A 21836-nucleotide genomic window follows, 5' to 3' on the forward strand; every position below is an offset into this window, starting at 1 on the left:
GATATATCCAAATCTGAACTGAACTGGGCCATATTGCAGAAAGATGTCGAGGAGCTTAACACAACTCACTGTCCCAAATTTAGGTCCATAAATGCGCCCAAAATGGGCCCAAAACCTTAAATCAGCGGATCGGTCTATATGGCAGCTATATCCAAATCTGGACCGATGTGGGCCAAATTGAGAAGGATATCGACTGGCCTAACACAACTCACTGTACCAAATTTTAGCAAAATCGGTTAATATATGTGGCTTTTATGGGCCTAAGACCCTAAATCGGCGGATCGGTCTATATGGCAGATATATCCAAATCTAAACCGATGTGGACCAAATTGAAGAAAGATGTCGAAGGGCCTAACACAACTCACTGTCCTAAATTTCAGCAAAATCGGATAATAAATGTGGCTTTTATGGACCTAAGACAATAAAATATGGGAGCTATATCAAGATATAGTCCGATGTAGCCCATCTTCAAACTTAACCTGCTAATGGACAAAAGAAAAGAATACGTGCAAAATTTCAGCTCAATATCACTATTTTTAAAGACTGTAGCGTGATTTCAACAGACAGACGGACGGACATGGCATACTTTATAGGGTCGGAAATGCATATTTCGATGTGTTGCAAAGGGAATGACAAAATTAATATACCCCCATCCTTCGGTGGTGGGTATAAAAATCATTGCGAAAGTTTTATTTTTGATTGATTTCTTACTAATTTCTTATAACCTTCTTGTTGTTTTGTTTCATTTGTTCCTTTTTATTTGAAAATATTTCAGATTATGGTGGCTTGGCCAGAGAATGGTTCTATTTGCTCTCCAAGGAAATGTTCAATCCCTATTATGGCCTTTTCGAGTATTCTGCCATGGATAATTATACACTACAAATAAATAATGGCAGTGGTCTCTGCAATGAAGACCATTTGCACTACTTCAAGTAAGTTTTAAAAATGAGTTTTTGATAAGTTCTAAGTAGTTCTAATAAGTTTTCTGATAATTCAAGATTCATTGGTCGCATAGCTGGCATGGCCGTGTATCATGGCAAACTTTTGGATGCCTTCTTCATACGCCCCTTCTATAAAATGATGTTACAAAAGGCTATTGATCTCAAGGACATGGAATCAGTGGATACGGAATATTATAATTCCCTTATGTGGATTAAGGAGAATGATCCCCGTCAACTGGAGTTAACGTTCTGTGTCGATGAGGACACTTTTGGGCAAAAGAGCCAGCATGAATTGAAACCGGGTGGTGCCAATATTGAGGTGACCGACGATAACAAAGATGAATACATCAAACTGGTTATTGAATGGCGTTTTGTGGCGCGTGTCAAAGAACAAATGACTGCCTTCTTGGATGGATTTGGTTCCATCATACCCTTGAATATAATCAAAATATTCGATGAACATGAGTTGGAGCTGCTCATGTGTGGCATACAAAATATCGATGTCAAGGATTGGCGCGAGAACACCCTTTACAAGGGCGACTATCATCAAAATCACATTATCATACAATGGTTTTGGAGAGCTGTGCTCTCCTTCCCCAATGAGATGCGCTCACGTTTGCTGCAGTTTGTTACAGGCACCTCTCGTGTACCTATGAATGGTTTTAAGGAATTGTATGGGTCGAATGGCCCCCAAATGTTCACCATTGAGAAATGGGGTACACCCAATAACTATCCAAGGGCCCATACATGGTATGTAGCTACTGACTGTCTGTCTTATCAAAAGATTTTCCATTTTCGATAACTTTGTCTCCTTCTTTTTTAAATACAGTTTCAATCGCTTGGATCTGCCTCCTTATGAAGGCTATTTGCAATTAAAGGACAAACTTATTAAAGCCATCGAGGGAAGTCAGGGCTTTGCTGGAGTCGATTAACAACAACTTGTTCATGATAATGCTGATAATAATGATGGATGCAAATGCTTACGTTTCTATTATGGGTATTCACAATCACAACGATGGCGTCGCCCCTCAGAGTGGACCACAATGATGGCGACAATCATAATTCCTAAACAAAAATCGAAAATACCAACTTTTTGGAAAACAAAAAAAAAAGAAAGAAAAAAGAAGAAAATTACGCCGCCAAGAATGGCCATAGCCGATCCAGTCTACGAATGTTTCGAAACCATCATACAACGAAGACTAAATAAATACACAATAGACGCGTAATTAAGTCGTGGCCTTTTTCCAAAAACACTTGTACTTATTTATTTGCCTGTTTCCCCTTCTTGTTTTTTCTTTTTGTATAATCATAATTTTTACTAATATGTTTGTAATTAAAGCAGACGCGATAACTATAGAAAAATAAATTATTTGACAATTACTTGAACAACTATACTTGAAACTGTTAATTGCATCATTTTTTTTTTAGCATAGTTTGTGGTGGGACTTTTCGGAAAAAAAAAACTCAACAAGAAACCAGTAAGGAAAGGCAAAATCGGAATACCCTACACCTATCCTATAAATACAATGTGAGAGATATATCTAATTCTGAACTAATTTTGATGGACCTCGGCGTATGTTTTCAGGTGGGTTATTAAACCATTTGTATCACATTTCGAGCAAATATCTTCGAACTGTACTAACTAAAGTTGACAAATGACAACATTATTTCAAATTGCCCTGTTTCTAAAATATATACTAAATCCCAACCAATTTCGAGCAAACTTGTTAGTTTCCTCTGGAAGTCGTCGAGGAAAGCGTTGTACTAAATTTTGGCATGATTGGTCAATATATGCGCTTGCAGTGGCTCTTGGAGTGAAAATCGGGCTTTATACATATATGACAGCTATATCTAAATCTGGGCCAATTTCTATGAAATTCACCAGTAATGTCAAGAGAGTCAAGAGAAAATACCTGCTGCCAAATTTGGAGAGAATCGGTTAACAAATGACCATTATATTGCATAATTATTGCAAATTGGGAGCCAGGGACGTAGCCAGGATTTAATTTTTTTTTGGGGGGGGTCCACCCCACTTCTTTTTCGAAATCGAAAATTGCCAAAATTCTTCTGTTACTGTGAAATTGGTAAAAAAAAACCTCAACTTTTTTTTTTGAAAATTGTAGTCACTATTGGGTGCCGGAACTGACCCATCGGCGGTGAGTCAAGAGAAAATCCCTCCTGCCAAATTTCGAGAGAATCGGTTAACAAATGACCATTATATTGCGTAATTACTGCAAATCGGACAAACATATATATGGGAGCCAGGATTTAATTTTGGTGGGGGCCCACCCCATTTTTTTTTTTCAAAATCGATAAAATTGCCAAAATTCTTCTGTTACTGTAAAATTGGTAAAAAAAACTCAATTTTTTTTTTGAAAATTGTAGTCGCTATTGCGTGTAGGAACTGACCCATCAGCGGTGACAATTGGTCATAAAGTCAGAGCTGAATTTTGCACTGATTGGCAACACAGTGCAATAAATGGCTTCGAACGCTAGGCAGCGCTTGCTTGCTGCTGCTCCGTGTGCCCAGGTTACATTAACAACGAAAAATATTCAAGAATAGAGCTGCCTTAGAAAAATTCTAGAAAGAAAAATTCTAAAGAGGTAGCGCAATGAAATTTGGATTGGTCTAAAGTAGACGACTGAAACCAGTTACAACAATTTTTCCCGTCATGTTTTGGGGGAAAATTGGCTTATCGAAAGTCGGTTATTTTTTTATATCCCAAAAATCAAAAATCAATCAAAAAATTTCTTAAAATTCTTAGGAGTGAGATTTCTGGAATCTGTTTTAATGTCTTGTTACATTTGATGATTCTAAAAAAAAAATTATGGCAATAACCCTACTTCTTTTAACAGCAGGTTCTATTTGATATCAAAATCATTAAATCCAGCTTTCTTCGCTAAATGGTCATAAAATATTAAGAACATTATTTTTTTATTGTAGGGGCTTAGGAATGAGAATGAGAATTTGTCCCTTCTCGATTCCTGGTGGTAATGTTCTTCCTAACAGTAATGTTCTCATTAGGGGAGGATTGGCACCTCAGACACTTCGACTCAAATATGGATATAAAATTCGTGTTGTACGTTCCAAATCTCTTTAATTTGACCCCCGTATTGCCATGGCCGGTAAATATGAACCGTTTGGAGGGTGTTTTGGGGCTGGGAATAGATATCAAATTCGTTCTTTATTCCAACCAGAAATGAAGTTCACTTTACGGGGGTGCTTTAGGGCGTACCCCAAAACACTTGGCTCCTAAATTGGATAGCAAATTTGTTTTCTACTCTACCTTTCATTTTTATTTTTTGGGAGGAAAAGCGCCACCTATACTTGAACGCAAATTTTAATGTCATATTCGTAATCTACGCCCTAATACCTTTCATTTTAGCCTTTTCATATAGCCATGGTCGGCTAATATGCCCATTTGGGGGTGGGCGACCTCCCATTACTTGGACCTAATGTTTTATGCCATATTTGTAATCTACTGCCTAATATATTTCATTTGAGTCCCATATCGACATGAACTTCGAATATATCTGTTTAGAGAAGTTTTTTTGGGGCAAGGGGGAGGGTCCGCCTCCCCCCGATATCTAAAAATGTCCATTTTGGGCGTTTTTGTGGGGCTGGGGTGACCCCCTATACTTCGACATGAATTTGTATGCCAGATTCGTTATCTACTCTCGCATACTTTTTATTTGATACCCATATTGTCTTTATCGGTCCACTTTTGATTTTGGGTGGCGCTTTTAGGGTAACGGTGAAGGGTCCGCCCCCTTCCATTGTCAATAGATTATAAAGCCTATTCCTACTTCCTGCCCATATTCGTAATCTACTCCCGAATACCTTTCATTTGAGTCCATATTGCCATGATCGTGAAATATACCTATTTTAAGGGGTTTTGGGGCTGGGGCGGCCCCCCAGGTACTTGGACCCAACTTTTATTATGAAATACGTACTCTTTTCTTGAATAACTTTCATTTGAATCCCATACTGTCCCGATCGGTTCACTTCGGGCATGCCGCAGTGTGACACCTCTTTAGAGAGAAGTTTTACATGGCATAGTACCTCACAAATGTTGTCAGCATTAGGAGGGGAAAACCACCGCTGAATTTTTTTTCTGATGGTCTCGCCAGGATTCGAACCCAGACGTTCAGCGTCATAGACGGATATACTAACCTCTGCGCTACGGTGGCCTCCTAATCGATTAGTATATTGAACTCACATAACCGAAAATCCGGTTTTTATACCCACCACCGAAGGATGGGGGTATATTCATTTTGTCATTCCGTTTGCAACACATCGAAATATCCATGTCCGACCCTATAAAGTATATATATTCTTGATCAGCGTAAAAATCTAAGACGATCTAGATATGTCCGTCCGTCTGTCCGTCTGTCTGTTGAAATCACGCTACAGTCTTTAAAAAGAGATATTGAGCTGAAATTTTGCACAGATTCTTTTTTTGTCCATAAGCAGGTTAAGTTCGAAGATGAGCTATATCGGACTATATCTTGATATAGCCCCCATATAGACCGATCCTCCGATTTCGGGTTTTAGGCCCACAAAAGCCATATTTATTATCCGATTTTGATGAAATTTGGGACAGGAAGTTGTGTTAGGCCCTTCAACATCCTTCGTCAATTTGGCTCAGATCGGTCCAGATTTGGATATAGCTGCCATATAGACCGATCCTCCGATTTCGGGTCTTAGGCCCACAAAAGCCATATTTATTATCCGATTTTGATGAAATTCGAGACAGTTAATTGTGTTAGGCCCATCGACATCCTTCGGCCCAGATTGGTACAGATTTGGATATAGCTGCCATATAGACCGATCCTCCGATTTAGGGTCTTAAAGCCATAAAAGCCACATTTATTATCCGATTTTGCTGAAGTTTGGGACAGTGAGTTGTCTTAGGCCCTTCGAAATCTGTCTTTAATTTGGCCCAGATCGGTTCAGATTTGGATATAGCTGCCATATAGACCGATTTCATGATTTAAGGTTTTGGGCCCATAAAATGCTCATTTATTGTTCGATGTCGCCGAAATTCGGGACAGTAAATTAAATGAAGCCCCTAGACATACTTTTGCAATATCGCAAATATCGGTCCAGATTTGGATATATCTGCCATATAGACCGATATCTAGGTCTTAGGTTTTGGGGCCATAAAAGACGCATTTATTGTCTGATGTCGCTGAAATTTGAGACAGTGAGTTTAGTTAGGCTCTTCGACTTCCTTCTTCAATTTTGCCCAGATCGGTCTAGATTTGAATATAGCTGCCATATAGACCGATCTCTCGATTTAAGTTTTTTGGGCCCATAAAAGAGGCATTTATTGTCCGATTTCGCCGAAATTTGGGACAGTGCTTTAAGTTAGACTCTTCGACATTTTTATGCAACTTGGCCCAAATCGGTCCAGATTTGAATATAGCTGCCATGTAGACCGATATGTTGATTTCAAGTCTTGGCCCCATAAAATTCGCATTTATAATCCGATATCACTGAAATTTGGCAAAGTCTTATGTTAGGCTTTTCGACATCCGTGTCGTATATGGTTCAGATCGGTTTATTTTTAGATATATCTACTGTACTTATTAGTATTTGGTCCAAATCGGAACATATTTTAATATAACTGATATGTGACATAAGTTATGAATTTTTCACCGAATTTTGATGAAAGGCGGTTTACATATACATATACCCGAGGTGGTGGGTATCCAAAGTTCGGCCCGGCCGAACTTAACGCCTTTTTACTTGTTAAAAACCGAATTGATCACCCCTAGGAGAAACCCTACAAAGAACTCGGCATATAAGATCCATGGTGCTGGGTAAAGAAGATCCGATGCAACCGAACTTAACACCCTTTACTTATTTTTGGCCAAAACAACCATTAAGAGTCTTTATTTCTATAAAAATTTCTATATCTAGCAAATAATCATTCTTTTTAAATCTATCTTTGTTTGTAGTACAAATTAAAAAAATATAAAGTAGGGTACATTCAAAATGGTATTAATTACATGCAGAACATGAGATAATTGTCAATTGTCATATGACGTTGTCTGGCGTCCAGATAATCGAACTCAAACCATTTAAAAAAAAAATAGATAGTGGTCAATACTTAAGTATTTTGTTAAAATAACTCGAAACGAATTCATTAAGTTGAATAGCTTAGATTGGAAATTTTTATTATTAAAAAAAAAAAAAATAAAGCGTGCTAAGTTCGCCAGGGACGAACTCCACCACTAAGGATCAAATTTGTCAAGTTCTTTGCCCGGTATCTTTTTCAGAGACAAACAATGGATTATTGATAAGAATGGCCAAGCTATTGGAGCTATACCAGGTTATGGACCGATTGGGGCCGTACTGGGTTTGGATGTTGAAGACCCTGGTAGAAGTGATTGTGCAAAATTTTAGCCAAATGGGATTAGAATTGCGTTTTCTAGGGGCTCAATAAGTAAAATCGGGAGATCGGTTTATATAGGAGCTATTTTACCGCTATAGGACCGCTTTGGACCATATCCGGCATGTATATTGAAGGTCATAGAAAAAGTCATTCTGCAAAATCTCAGTTCAATCAGTCAAGATTTACGCTCTCTAGGGGCTTAAGAACTGCAATCGGGAGATCGGTTTATGCGGGCGCTATATCAGGTTTTGGTCCGATCAGGACCATACTTGACATTTACAATCCGGACCGACCTACAAGCGCCAAGCTTTACTCCTTTGAAAGTTAGCGTGATTTCGACTGACAGACATACAGACGGATGGACGGACAGACATGGCTGGATCGACATAAATTGTGATGGCGATCAAGATGAAGGGGTCTTAGACCAATATATCGATGTATTACAAATGGAATGACGAAGTTTGTATACTCGTACCCCCATCCTGGAGGGTTTAAAAAAGTAACTAAAGCAACTGCCGGCTAAACACACTTAGACTTGATTAACACTAGGAATTTAACTTGTGTCAAATTTCACTTTTTAAGAAAGAGAGCGAAGTAAGGGATGGGGTTTCCTTTATCACTTTCGCCAACAAACTGAGACTTAGAACATAAATAACATAGCCTACACAGGCTTGAACTTTGAGCTCCGACTTGTGTGGTGTCCATCGTTATCACGGGTAGCTTAGCTGAAAGCTACCGGGCGCGTTCACAGGTTGCGGATGGTGGAAAGCTCCGTTTTTATGCGGAGTAGCTGCAAATGCGGCCGCGGACAGTCAGCGATTTTCGAGAGGAGAGTCTCAGTGAGGAGTCAGGTGGCACTGGCTCTTAATTAAATACTGAGTGCCAATGATACTCGAGATGACAAGGCAAGTTATTGGCGCCTTCAAATAACCAATAGCCAACATCAGCGTCTGTTCCCAGGTTGGGGGCGGCTAGCGGCGAGCGAATGCGGCCGCGGACAGTCAGCGATTTTCGAGAGGAGAGTCTCAGTGAGGAGTTAGGTGGCACTGGCTCTTAATTAAATACTGAGTGCCAATGATACTCGAGATGACAAGGCAAGTTATTGGCGCCTTCAAATAACCAATGGCCAACATCAGTGTCTGTTCCCAGGTTAGGGGCGGCTGGAGGCGAGCGTCGGATCTTGGAGCAAGCGGCTTGCAATAACAAGGGGTACGTGTGCAATCCCACAAAACCCATGCGTTTGGGGCGCTGGGCCAGTAATCCGCCCCCGGAAAACTATGAGAACTACTATGAGAAACAAAGGAATTGTAGAAACGGACCCCCCCCCCCAACGTTGACGACCCACGCAAACGATAAAAGAACCATAATTTGCCGATCTGCACCTGCAATGTCCGCACTCTTTATAGAGAAAGTGCAGTATACTCGCCCACGGATGTATTAGAGAAGTACAAGGCAGATCACCGTAGCGCAGGGGTTAGCATGTCCGTCTATGACGCTGAACGCCTGGGTTCGAATTCTGGCGAGACCATCAGAAAAAATTTTCAGCGGTGGTTTTCCCCTCCCAATGCTGGCAACATTTGTGAGGTACTATGCCATGTAAAACTTCTCTCCAAAGAGGTGTCGCATTGCGGCACGCCGTTCGGACTCGGCTATAAAAAGGAGGCCCCTTGTCATTGAGCTTAAACTTGATTCGGACTGCACTCATTGATAGGTGAGAAGTTTGCCCCTGTTCCTTAGTGGAATGTTCATGGGCAAAATTTGCATTTGCATTTTACAAGGCAGATATTAGCGCCTTACAGGAAGTGCGATGGACTGGGAATGGCGTCACTACAACACCAAACGGTGACGAACTATGCTATGGTGCTGCCATAACACGAGGCATGAATTTGTCTGTGGATTTGTGGTTAGTCGAAGACTGAAACACCTTGTCTCCAGCTTTACCCCGGTGGATGAGAGGCTAGCCACAATCCGCATAAAAGCCAAATTCTTCAACATCAGCCTTATTTGTGGCCATGCCCCGACGGAAGACAAAGACGAGCAGACCAAGGATATTTTCTACGAGTGCCAAGAGAGAGAATATGACCGCTGCCCCGCCCATGATATTAAAATCATTCTGGGAGATTTTATTTCAAAGATAGGGAAGGAAGACATTTTTGGTCCAACAGTGGGAAAGTTGAGCCTCCACGAGATATCGTCCAGTAATGGGTTGAGGCTGATTGATTACGCCGCGGCAAAAAACATGGTAGTTAGTAGCACCAGATTTCAACATAAAAATATTCACAAAGCCACAGGGCTGTCACCCGATCAAAACACGAGGAATAAATTGATCACGTTGTGATAGAGGGAAGGCATTCATCCAACGTGTTAGATGTACAATCGATCCGTGGAGCGAATACAGATTCGGATCATTACCTTGTTGCAGCAAAGGTTCACACTCGTTTGAACATGACAAGGAAAGTACGATCTGACACTGCATGGAAGCTGGACATTGAAAAGCTGCAAACACAACAGATGGCAGTGGCATACTCCAATCGACTGACCCAACTGCTTCATGAAAGCACTCCTTGTTCCGATGATATAATGGCGCAGTGGCAAACTATTGCCCACTCCATGGAAAATACCGCGAAATCCGTACTTGGGTAACGGAAGCCTCCTCCAAGAAACCCATGGTATGACCAAGAGTGTCGAGATGCTACTGAAGCCAAGCCATGCGTCATATAGAGCAACCCTGCAATCACTAGCAACGCGCCAGATGAAGGAGAGGTATCGGGAGAAAAGGAGAGAGGAGAAACGTCTATTCTGCAGAAAGAAAGGGAAATGGAAAGATGTGAGAGTGTGAGCGAATTGAGATGTACAGGAGTCAGAATGAAGTCCGGAAATTCTACCAAAGAATTAAACATCAAACCGATGGCTTTGGTGCAGGCACATCCTCCTGCAGAGGCAAAGAAGGAAATCTGGTAACTAACGCAGATAACATGCTGAGGATATGGAAAGAACATTTTACCCAACTGCTAGTGTTACGATGTTGGCGGCGAAGATAAGAATGATAATGGTATAGAATGTTTACGTCCTAGTCAGAATAAGGTCCAAGTACCAGTAACCCGACTAAAGAAACAAGGCAGTAGGAGCCGACGGGTTTACCCGCTGAACTATTAAGACCGGAGGCGACACGCTGATAAGACGTATGCATCAGCTTATCTGCGCAATCTGGATAGAAGAATGCATACCCGATGATTGGAACCTCAGCATACTATGTCCCGTACACAAGAAAGGAGACACGACGGAATGTGCCAACTACAGAGGAATAAGTCTCCTCCCCATCGCTTACAAGATACTCTCGAGCGTACTGTGTGAAAGATTAAAACCTAAAGTCAATGAGATAATTGAGCCCTATCTATGCGGGTTTAGATCTGGTAAATCCACCCTAGACCAGATATTCACACTGCGCACAAACCTGGAAAAGACCCGAGAAGGACAAATCAACACCTACCATCTCTTTGTTGACTACAAAGCCGCCTTCGATACTCCTTTACGTTCAAAGGTATTTCAAGCCATGTCTGAGTTTGGCATCCCTGCAAAATTGATAAGACTCTGAAGGATGACACTAGCTGATAGGCGTTCCTCAGTAAGAATAGGAAAGAATCTCTCCGAACCATTTAACACCAAACGAGGTTTCAGACAAGGAGACAGCCTATCGTGTGATCTCTTTAATATGCTGCTGGAGAAGATTACACGAGATGCAGATGTGAATAGATATGGCACACTAATCACAAGAGAGCACATGCTACTCGCCTATGCCGAAGTAGTAACTGCAGCCTTTGAAAGAATCGAAAGAGAGTCAGTGAAAATGGGTCTGACAGTAAATGGAGATAAGACGAAATGGATGGTTTCAACTCCCAAAAAGCCCTGCATAACCGAGCAGATAAAGACAAGTAAAAGCGTGCTAAGTTCGGCCGGGCCGAATCATATATACCCTCCACCATGGATCGCATCTGTCGAGTTCTTTGTGCAGTATCTCTTTTTAGGCAAACAAAGAATAATGAATATGGACGGAGGAGGAGGAGGAGCTATGTCAAGTTATAGTCCGATTCGGGGATTAAGAAGCAAAAGCGGGAGATCGGTTTATATGGGAGCTGTGTCAAGCTATAGATCGATTCAGACCATATTAGAGACGTATGTTGAAGGTCATGGAAGAAGCCGTTGTACAAAATTTGTGCCAAGTCGGATGAGAATTACGCTATCTAAAAGCTCAAGAAGTCAAGATCCCAGATCGGTTTATATGGCAGCTATATACGGGTATGGACCGATTTGGACGATACTTCGTAAATGTTGGAAGTGATACCAAAACACCACGTGCAAAATTACAGCCAAATCGGATAGGAATTGCGCTTTCTAAAAGCTTAAGAAGTCAAGACCCAAGATCGGTTTATATAGCAGCTATATCAGATTATGTTGGAAGTTATATCAAAACACTATGTGCAAAATTTCAGTCAAATCAGGCGAGAATTGTGCCCTTTAGAGGCTCAAGAAGTCAAGACCCAAGATCGGTTTATATGGCAGTTATATCAAAACATGGACCGATTTGATCCATTTACAATCCCAACCGATCTACACCCATAAGAAGTATTTGTGCAACATTACAAGCGGCTAGCTCTACTCCTTCAAAAGTTAGCGTGCTTTCGACAGACAGACGGACATGGCTAGTTCGACTTAAAATGACATGACAATCAAGAATTCATAAACTTTATGGGGTCTTAGACGGATATTTCGAGGTGTTACAAACAGAATGACGAAATTAGTATACCCCCATCCTATGGTGGAGGGTATAAATATGGAGAGATTTGGGAACCACAACTTTGAGATGGGCAATTACTTTATCTACCTCGGCACCGCCGTAACCGAAACGAATGACATCAGTTTTGAGATTAAGCGAAGAATAATACTGGCAAACAGATGCTACTTTGGACTAAGTAGGCAGTTTAGAAACAAGGCCACCTCTCGACAGACGAAGATTACACTATACAAGACACTGATACTACCCGTGCTGTTATATGTTTCTGAAGCATGGGTACTTGCGAAAGCAAATGAGGCAGTGCTTGGAGTATTTGAGAGAAAGATTCTTCGTAAAATATATGCACCAGTTTGCGTTAATGGAGAATATAGGCGATGTATGAACCACGAGCTGTATGAGCTGTATGACGACGATAGCATAGTTACACGCATCAAAATACAACGGCTGCGTTGGCTAGGTCATGTTGTCAGAGTAAATGAAGAAGCTCCAGCAAAAAAGTATTTTGAAGGCAAACCGGGAAGACCAAAAGCCCGATGGAAAGATGAAGTTGTGGGAAATACCTCGAAACTTGGTGTCAGAGATTTTAGAATGAGTGCAGAAGATCGAGGCGCTTGGAACGCTATTCTACGTTCGGCTAGTGGAACAAATATTCTGTCATAGCCAATTAAAGTAAGTAAAGTAATTTTAACGAAATGCCCCCCACATATTTCTAATCCATTCGACGCCCATGGATATGGCGTTAACATTTTTTTGTCTTTTACTAAATTAATCAATACCGAAGTGAAAATTTGAATGTTAAAATAAGTTCTAGGAACATTTGCTTATTTATGTTTATTTGTAGCATTATCTTTTAGATAATCTTGAAAATGAAAGCACATGCAGACAACAAACACAATGGGGGGGGGGGGGGGGGGGGGGGGGGGTAATAGAGATATACTAGCTAACGATGCATTTGATTCGTATCTTCAGTCTTTATAAAATGACAGGCATATGTCAGGGCCATGCTAGTATAGAACATTAAATCAACATATATAGAGTGATTAAAAGCTTTGGCCGCCGCCTAACAAACTCCATAACAAGTGAAGTCTACATTTTGTCTATTCATTACCATGTTCACGCGAAATAGTTGGAAAGAAATCTATTTCGCCCTATTGATTATATGGGTATTTGGCACATTTGTAAATGCCATCAATTTAGATCATGTCCCCCATATAAGCGATAAATTTAATACAAACCGCATATCTGGCGGTGATATAGCTGCTGAAAACCAATTCCCCTATCAAGTGGGATTGAATATAGAGACATCGCCCGGAAAATTCACCTGGTGTGGTGGAAGTCTTATTTCAAATCAATGGATTGTAACAGCGGCACATTGTGTACACAGGTAGGCGTTTTGTAAAACAATTTTTATAGCTTAAAAAGTAAAATTAAACCAATGTTAAAAAAAAAATTTTATTCAGTTAATGTTTTAAATGCATGAAAAAAACATATCGGATAAAAAAAATATATATGAGAGTTTCACTAGCCGAACGTAGAATAGCGTTCTAAGCTCCTCGATTTTCTGCTCGCATTCTAAAATCTCTGACACCAAGATTCGAGGTGTCTCCCACAACTTGATCTTTCCATCGGGCTTTAGGTCTTCCCGGTTTGCGTGTACCACCATGTTTGCCTTCAAAAGACTTCTTTGCTGGAGCTTCTTCATCCATTCTGACAACATGACCTAGCCAAGGCAGCTGTTGTATTTTGATGCGTGTAACTATGCTATCGTCGTCATACAGCTCATATAGCTCGTGGTTCATACGTCGTCTATATTCTCCATTAACGCAAACTGATCCATATATTTTACAAAGAATCTTTCTCTCAAATACTCCAAGCACTGCCTCATTTGCTTTCGCAAGTACCCATGCTTCAGAAACATATAACAGCACGGGTAGTATCAGTGTCTTGTATAGTGTAATCTTCGTCTGTCTAGAGGTGACCTTGTTTCTAAACTGCCTACTTAGTCCAAAGTAGCATCTGTTCGCCAGTATTTTTCTTCCCTTAATCTCAAAACTGGTGTCATTCGTTTCGGTTACGGTGGTGCCAAAGTAGATAAACTTACTGACTGTCTCAAAGTTGTGATTCCCAACTTTCTCCATTTTCTTTATCTGCTCGGTTGTGCAGGGCTTCTTGGCAGTTGAAACCATCCATTTCGTCTTATTTCCACTTACTGCCAGACCCATTTTCACTGACTCTCTTTGGATTCTTTCAAAGGCTGTAGTTACTACTTCCGGTGACCGATCTATGATATCGATGTCGTCAATATATGCGAGTAGCGTGTGTTCTCTTGTGATTAGTGTGTCATATCTATTCACATCTGCATCTCGTATAATCTTCTCCAGCAGGATATTAAAGAGATCACACGATAGGCTGTCTCCTTGTCTGAAACCTCGTTTGGTATTAAATGGTTCGAAGAGATTCTTTCCTATTCTACTCCCATACTGAGGAACGCGTATCAGCAAGTGTCATCCTTCAGAGTCTTATTAATTTTGCAGGGATACCAAACTCTGACATGGCTTGAAATACCTTTCAATGTAAAGGAGTATCGAAGGCGGCTTTGTAGTCAACAAAGAGAAGGTAGATGTTGATTTGTCCTTCTCGGGTCTTTTCCAGGATTTGGCGCAGTGTGAATATCTGTTCTAGGGTGGATTTACCAGGTCTAAAGCCGCATTGATAGGGCCCAATTATCTCATTGACTTTGGGTTTTAATCTTTCACACAGTACGCTCGAGGAGACTTATTCCTCTGTAGTTGGCACATTCCGTCTTGTCTCCTTTCTTGTATACGGGACATAGTATGCTGAGGTTCCAATCATCGGGTATGCGTTCTTCTAGCCAGATTGCGCAGATAAGCTGATGCATACGCATGGTTCAGCGGGTAACCCGTCGGCTCCTGCTGCCTTGTTGTTCTTTAGTCGGGTCATTGCTACTTGGACCTCATTCTGACTAGGAGGTAAACATTCTATACCATCATCAGGGATTGGTTCTGCGGCATCCTCTTCGCCGTCAACGTAGAACACTAGCAGTTGGGTAAAATGTTCTTTCCATATCATCAGCATGTTATCTGTGTCAGTTACCAGATTTCCTTTTTTGTCTCTGCAGGAGGATGTGCCTACACCAAAGCCATCGGTTTGATGTTTAATTCTTTGGTAGAATTTCCGGACTTCATTCTGACTCCTGTACATCTCAATTCGCTCACACTTACGTCCTTCCATTTTCTTTTCTTTCTGCGGAATAGACGTTTCTCCCCTCTCCTTTTCTTCCGATACCTCTCCTTCATCTGGCGCGTTGCTACTGATTGCAGGGTTGTTCTTTATGACGCATTCATGGCTTCAGTAGCACCTCGACACTCCTGGTCGTACCATGGGTTTCTTGGAGGAGGCTTCCGGTACCCAAGTACGGATTTCGCGGCATTTTCCATGGAGTGGGCAATGGTTTGCCACTGCGCCATTATATCATCGGAACAAGGAGTGCTTTCATGAAGCAGTTGGGTCAGTCGAGTGGAGTATGCCGCTGCCATTTGTGTTTGCAGCTTTTCAACGTCCAGCTTCCATGTAGTGTCTGATCGTACTTTCCTCGCCATGTTCGAACGGCTGCAACAAGGTAATGATTCGAATCTATGTTCGCTCCACGGATCGACCGTACATCTAACACGCTGGATGAATGCCTTCCATCTATCACAACGTGATCAATTTGGTTTCTCGTGTTTTAATAGGGTGATGGGAGTAGTATGACTAAATCGAAACCAAATTTTATGAAATTTTTTTATGAGGAGCTATATCTAAATAATAGGATGGGGGTTAGACTAATTTCCTCATTCCGATTGTAACACCAAATATGGTTTTAATTGGTACATAACCTGATATGGCAGCCACATAAGGCAAGCAACGAATTTGATAACCAATATCGAGGCCAATGGCAATATGGGCTTCAAATAAATGATGTATCGATATGTGAGAATAGAGATGTTGATATATTTTCAGGGCGAAATGTTTGGGAGACAACCCCACTCCGCAAAACACCCCTAATTAGGGCATATTTACGAACCATGTCGATGTGGGGCTCAAATGAAAGGCATTGGGGAGTAGAGCACGATATTGAAATCCACTTTCGGGACCAATTTTCTGGGAGTCTATCCCTTTTCCCAAATACCCCACAAACAACAAATATTAGCTGACCATCGCAATATGGGGCTCAGATAAAGGTATTTGGGGCAATGTGGGACCATGTTTTTGGGGCACCGCCCCTTCCCCAAAACACTCCCCAAAGGGTAAAAATTTACCGACTATGGCAATATGTGGTTTATATGAAAGATATTTGAGATTAGAAAACAAATTTTTGTGTCACGTGTTTGGGGGACGCCTCATCCTACAAACTCTCCTTAAACCAATGGCAATTTGGGGTTTAAAAAATGGTATTTGAGAGAAGAGCACGATGTTGATATTTTTTTTAAGGGCCAAGTGCCTGGGGCGCCACCTCACAACCGAAAACACCCCTAAATCGGATATCATGAGAATATTGGGCTGAAATAAAGACTTTTAAGAATGGAGTATGGAGCCCACCGCCTGGGTTCGAAACCTGGCGAGACCATCAGAAAAAAAATTTCAGCGGTGGTTTTTCCCTCCTAATGTTGGCAACATTTGTGAGGTACTATGCCATCTAAAACTTCTCTCCAAAGAGGTGCGCACTGCGGCACGCCGTTCGGACTCGGCGATTAAAAGGAGGCCCTTATCATTGAGCTTAAACTTGAATCGGACTGCTCTCATTGATATGTGAGAAGTTTGCCCCTGCTCCTTAGTGGAATGTTCACGCGCAAAATTTGCAATTTGCAAAAATGGAGTACATCTAATATCCAAACTTAAATGACATTAAACCCTCCGAGTAAAATTTGTAGTCCAATAAAGATCAAATGGGATTCAGATAAAGGCACTTATATGGTTGTAATGTTAGTCTAGCGATATGCATGAACTATTTTCGTAGCATGATCTTTCACTAAAAGCTCTTTAATTGTCGAAAATAAATATTTAAAGAATAATTTTGTTCCATATAAAGTAAAAGAAGGAGCAGCGGAGCGGGCCCGATTCAGCTAGAACAAATAAAAATAAATTAAAAAATAAAAAAAAAACTATGTATTGTATTGTATTATGCTTAGTGCAAAGCCAATACTTCATTATAAATTATAACTTAAAATAATTACAACTTTGTCTCTTACCGCTATAGCATTACCGGTGTGATTGTCTATTTAGGATCTACACATCGTTTGGAGCCCAAGAAAACCTACCGCGTTGCCTTAATAGATATTCACTTGCATCATCATTTTCATTTGGGAACTTTAGAAAATGATATAGCTTTGATGCGTCTTCCCGCACAGGTGGCGCTGAGCGATGCTATTCAACCGATACCGCTGCCAAAATTATACGATAATCATCCAACATATGAGTATCTGGAAGCCATAACCTCTGGATGGGGTCGAGAGAACGATGGTATGATTCTTCTGAACAATAACTCCATTAAAATGTCATGTTGCCAATTATGCCAATTTAAATTTTAGCATCTCCCAGCATATCAACTTATCTGAGATATGTAGTGCGCTATACACTCACCAATCCTGAATGCCAATTTGTCTATGGCAACTCAGTTAAGGCCAGCAATATTTGCATCGATACCACGGGGGGCAAATCCACATGCAGTGGCGACTCGGGGGGACCCTTGGCCATCAGTGATGATTCTAATGGTCTTATGCTTATTGGCCTTACCTCCTTTGGCAAATCTTCGGGCTGTACAAATGGAAGTCCTGCAGTCTTTACCCGTTTAACCTCCTATTTAAATTGGATTTATCAAACCTCAGGAGTGGCGAATATTTAGAACAACAGCCACTCGAAAACTTGTAAAGTGTTATGTGTGCGCTTGGTCGGCGTTTGAAATGGCTACCGGTTAGCTGTGGTGAGACTTTCAGGGCTAGGGGCCTCAACCCGCCAAAACAAACCCTGCACACAAACATCGAAAAAATGAGGGGGATACTATTTCACATACAAAACTTTACTACTTGCGAACAAAAAAAACTCAAGGGGAAACACTCTTCACAGGGATCTTGATGTCACAATCCCGCGCTAGCCCGCCCAACCATGGTCCAAGGCATCCACTTACCATATTTCTACTTGGACCCCAAATTCCACACACAAAGCTATGCACCTACTTCATCGCGCTGCCCCCGCAATTACAAATTTACCAACACATAGTCATTTTAATTATTACACATTACAATCAGCACATATTTTATTAACTAAAAAAAACTGAACATTATATGAAAATTTTGCTATAAAAATATAATTGTTTCTTAACCTGGATTTACAACTATTTTTTTTTTGCAAAACAAACAAAGAATAATACCTGGTAAAACAAAACAAACAATTTCCCTTTTTTTTTTTTTCGCCCAATTCACCTAAGGCAAGACTAACCGAATATTTCTTTAACCTTGTCTTTCGCTTTAATACCAGCGCATAGAAATTACCTACCACTAAACGAGCTCGCTTATCTGGTTATCTTTTGCCGTTAATGTCTTCTCTCGGCACAACAAAAAAAACTAAACAAGGTTCATAGACAATTCAATATAATCCCCCTGGGAGGCACAATTTCTCTTAGCCTCAGGCTATTATTCCTTTTACAAAACACAACAATTAACACTACGTTAAATATAAAACTAACCTAGGATCTGTTTTTTTTTTCTTCTTTTCTCTTTTTTTCTTTAGTATATAATGGTTTCTCTTGTTCAAATAAAAAAAAAATTAGCTCTTGCTGATTTTTCAACTTCTTCTTTGCAGCTAGCGCTCAGCCACAATACTGAATATACTTGGACGAAATCTTGGATATAGGTGGACGACACACACAGGTAACAGAATCTACTTTTACCTTAATTTTTTTTTGACACAAATTAACAATCTTCTTCCAACGTTTCAGAAGCGCTCCCGCGGTCTTCACAGACGGAGAGGGAAGCAAAACGCTCACCAGAGCTTCAATTCACGCGACACGCCACAGTTTCCTGCCGCAAGTTGCAGTAGAGCTACTGGCAAACCGAATAAAATGATGGTAGCTAACCAATTGTTGGTTCCACGGCTGCTGCAACCAAGGGCAAAGCACACAGGATCTAGAATCAACTTTCGCGGGCAATTTATTGGCAGTTTGGCAACGAATGAGTCGTGTTGGATGGCGAATTCACCAATCTCAAATATGTAACGTCACACACGCAAAAAAAAGAAACAAGCACTGGCCGTCCGTCCTCAGAAAACCAGTGCAGCTATGACTGTTGGCAAAAATACAACAAATTACTTTTACACACGCTCAATATCCACTACACCTGTTACTTACAAAGGTATGAGTTAACACAAACTAATTATTTTAAATAAAATCGGCAACAAAAAAAAACACTGATGAATATTTCTTTTTTTTTCTTTTGACTACGATCAGTTTCACTGGCTGGGCTTAGAATGGCTCTTTCGCTTGCTCATGAGGCTTATATATCCCCGCATACCCTCCCGCCACAAGCCAATTTTCCAGCCAAACCCATTTTCTTTAGCTATTTTCTTTTAGGCCCATTCTCATTTTCCCCAAATACATCGGTCGTCCTTTTCCCACTGGGGTCGATTTCGATTAACGTGGCCACACTCTCGACATACATCTACGGTCGTACGACCAATCTTCGAACAAATCGTGCAGATTTCTCATGGTCCTGGCCAAAATAAAAATCACAAGACCATTGTAATTTCTTGGGGGTAATAGCATACATGATACCCCATAGCATATCAATCAATGCCTTTCAATGTCCACCGTGCCTTAAAGTCCATACCCGCACTGAATTCACAAAATCACTCATTACGCCCTACGCCAACGTACCTAGCGTATCATCACGTAATTCACTAATTGTTAACCAACCCTGGCTTCGATCGCATGATGTTCGCAGCCAACTTTACGCACATCCCCATTCACTCGCACGCCACCACCACGATACCACGATCCATCCACCAGAAGCCCACTGCAGAACACACCAGAATTAAAAATTACATCTTTAAAAGAAAACGTGTGTTCTTCATCTGGGAATATCTCCCTATCGGCGAAACCGTCAACTTTTGGATATCGGTGGTGGCGTGCATCGCACCAGCCGATCATGGAAATAACCATAACCACCATCACACCGTACCCCCCACCCCCTCATCTAATCGGTGTCATCTTTCCCTGCCACCAACACATTAGGGTGGCCTGCAACAAAACATCGGGGAACGGCGAGGCTCCGCAGACGGCAACGATGTGTCAGGACAGGTAGGATTTCCAACGTGGGGAACACCCACGCCTGAGATGTCTCATGCCGGGCTCTAGGCGTTATATGGCCGCTGTAGGTAAGTATGACTGTCTCACGAAAATGAGAGAAAAACTAATTTCACATATCATCCACAGGCTCGTAGTTGTTGTTGGCGTACTACTGGTATTGACGAAGCCATGGCCATTCAGTGGAACTTGCGCGTGAAAACGTATTTGCGAAAATCCAGCTCTATCGGTCATGAGGGTTGTCGTGCCAATATCTCTACCTGTCCTCATGTTTCCATTGACCCCTTCACCATCACCATAACCAGGTCGAATGCCATGGCCCAAATCCACTCAGGTACCATGATCGTTGTGGTTGTCTCTAGTTAGTGTCCGTAGACATTTGTTTTTTTCTTGAATTAAAAAAAAACAACACATGGCCAAATGGAAATGATTGTGTTCCTTCTGGTTTATGAAAACATACAGGCATAGTTTGTGAATTTAGTGACAGTGGTCGAATATGATTGTGGAAATAAATACTAGATAATGTCCCCGATTCACCGTATTTATGTGCAAAACATGAGGATGCAACAGGTATAGTTTTAGTTACAGCCCATCATGAAAATTCAGTGTACGTTATTGCAGCCAAAATATTCGTGTTTCATGAGGACAAATAGATATAAAAAAAATACTGTCGCCAAAGTACTTATTGGCATGCCACACACATGCACCCTTATTGGGAGTGAAAATATAAGCATGACGCAGTCAGTGGTTGATGTTTTCTTTTTATTATGGCAGCAGCGAAACAGTGGGAAAAATCAAAATAGCACAAAATGTGCCGATCGTTATAAGAAAGTGGTACGTTATTGTTGTTGTACCCAATGGTACGTACAATTAATGTGTGCATAAACAGACGTACATTGAAAGTTAAATGAAATTCATCTTTTCCGTGAGGGGCCTAACCGTTTGAAGGCCTATGCGGTCGAAGCTTGCCATGAATGTTTAAAAATATTAATGCATCAAATGCACAAAATACTGCAAACGATCAAGTGGTATTTTGACGCGAAATCGTAGGTATGGTTTGCTTAAATCTGCCCGTGCTTTTGCATAACCAAATGTGACCGCCTACTGGAAAATTTACGTGTTTTAGAAAAACGTTAGTAAGATTGGGTAGATATGTTACGCGGACGGACGTACATTCGCCAGCTGGACGGATCGAAAAACGGATAAAAAAACAAACTATGCCAATGTATAGGAATATTATTTCAGGGTGTTTTACAGGGCATGACATACCCCTAATGTTAGATTTTATATTTGATTCCTTTTTTTTTTTTTTTTTTTTTTTTTTTTTCTAAATGCGTACAACACAA

General features: G+C 41.0%; 2 protein-coding genes and 1 long non-coding RNA gene across 16 annotated transcripts in view; all 3 read left to right on the top strand.

Moving 5' to 3' along the window:
• Nucleotides 1-2335, top strand: part of LOC106092293 (E3 ubiquitin-protein ligase Nedd-4) — a 51951-nt gene extending 49616 nt beyond the window's left edge. For all 14 annotated transcript variants that reach the window (XM_013259111.2, XM_013259107.2, XM_013259109.2 and 11 more), the window contains 3 exons: nt 776-932; nt 999-1691; nt 1771-2335. In XM_013259111.2, coding sequence (XP_013114565.2) covers nt 776-932; nt 999-1691; nt 1771-1873 — 953 coding nt within the window. In that variant the 3' untranslated portion in view covers nt 1874-2335. The remainder of the gene's footprint in view (nt 1-775; nt 933-998; nt 1692-1770) is intronic.
• A 10819-nt stretch (nt 2336-13154) lies between these two features.
• On the top strand, nt 13155-18063 carry LOC106095262 (serine protease 1). The gene is made up of 3 exons (XM_059362189.1): nt 13155-13518; nt 17392-17654; nt 17723-18063. Exons 1-3 carry the CDS (start codon nt 13244-13246, stop codon nt 18034-18036), a joined length of 852 nt encoding a protein of 283 aa, XP_059218172.1. The 5' UTR covers nt 13155-13243; the 3' UTR covers nt 18037-18063.
• Nucleotides 18064-18968: 905 nt separating this feature from the next.
• Nucleotides 18969-21022, top strand: LOC131994945 (uncharacterized). The gene is made up of 4 exons (XR_009396986.1): nt 18969-19060; nt 19129-19540; nt 19636-20561; nt 20620-21022. It is a non-coding gene; the product is annotated as an uncharacterized LOC131994945 (long non-coding RNA).
• Nucleotides 21023-21836: the final 814 nt, after the last annotated feature.

The sequence above is a fragment of the Stomoxys calcitrans genome, chromosome 1 (genome assembly GCF_963082655.1).
Source record: "Stomoxys calcitrans chromosome 1, idStoCalc2.1, whole genome shotgun sequence".
In the NCBI taxonomy this organism is placed as follows: Eukaryota; Metazoa; Arthropoda; class Insecta; order Diptera; family Muscidae; genus Stomoxys; species Stomoxys calcitrans.

What these genes read in the sequence shown, in the direction of transcription:
- LOC106095262 (XM_059362189.1), top strand. Translation starts at nt 13,244, where the DNA reads ATGTTCACGCGAAATAGTTGGAAAGAAATCTATTTCGCCCTATTGATT. An exon ending in GCGGCACATTGTGTACACAG is followed by an intron (nt 13,519 to 17,391) that starts GTAGGCGTTTTG and finishes TTACCGCTATAG; the next exon opens with CATTACCGGTGTGATTGTCT. An exon ending in ATGGGGTCGAGAGAACGATG is followed by an intron (nt 17,655 to 17,722) that starts GTATGATTCTTC and finishes TTTAAATTTTAG; the next exon opens with CATCTCCCAGCATATCAACT.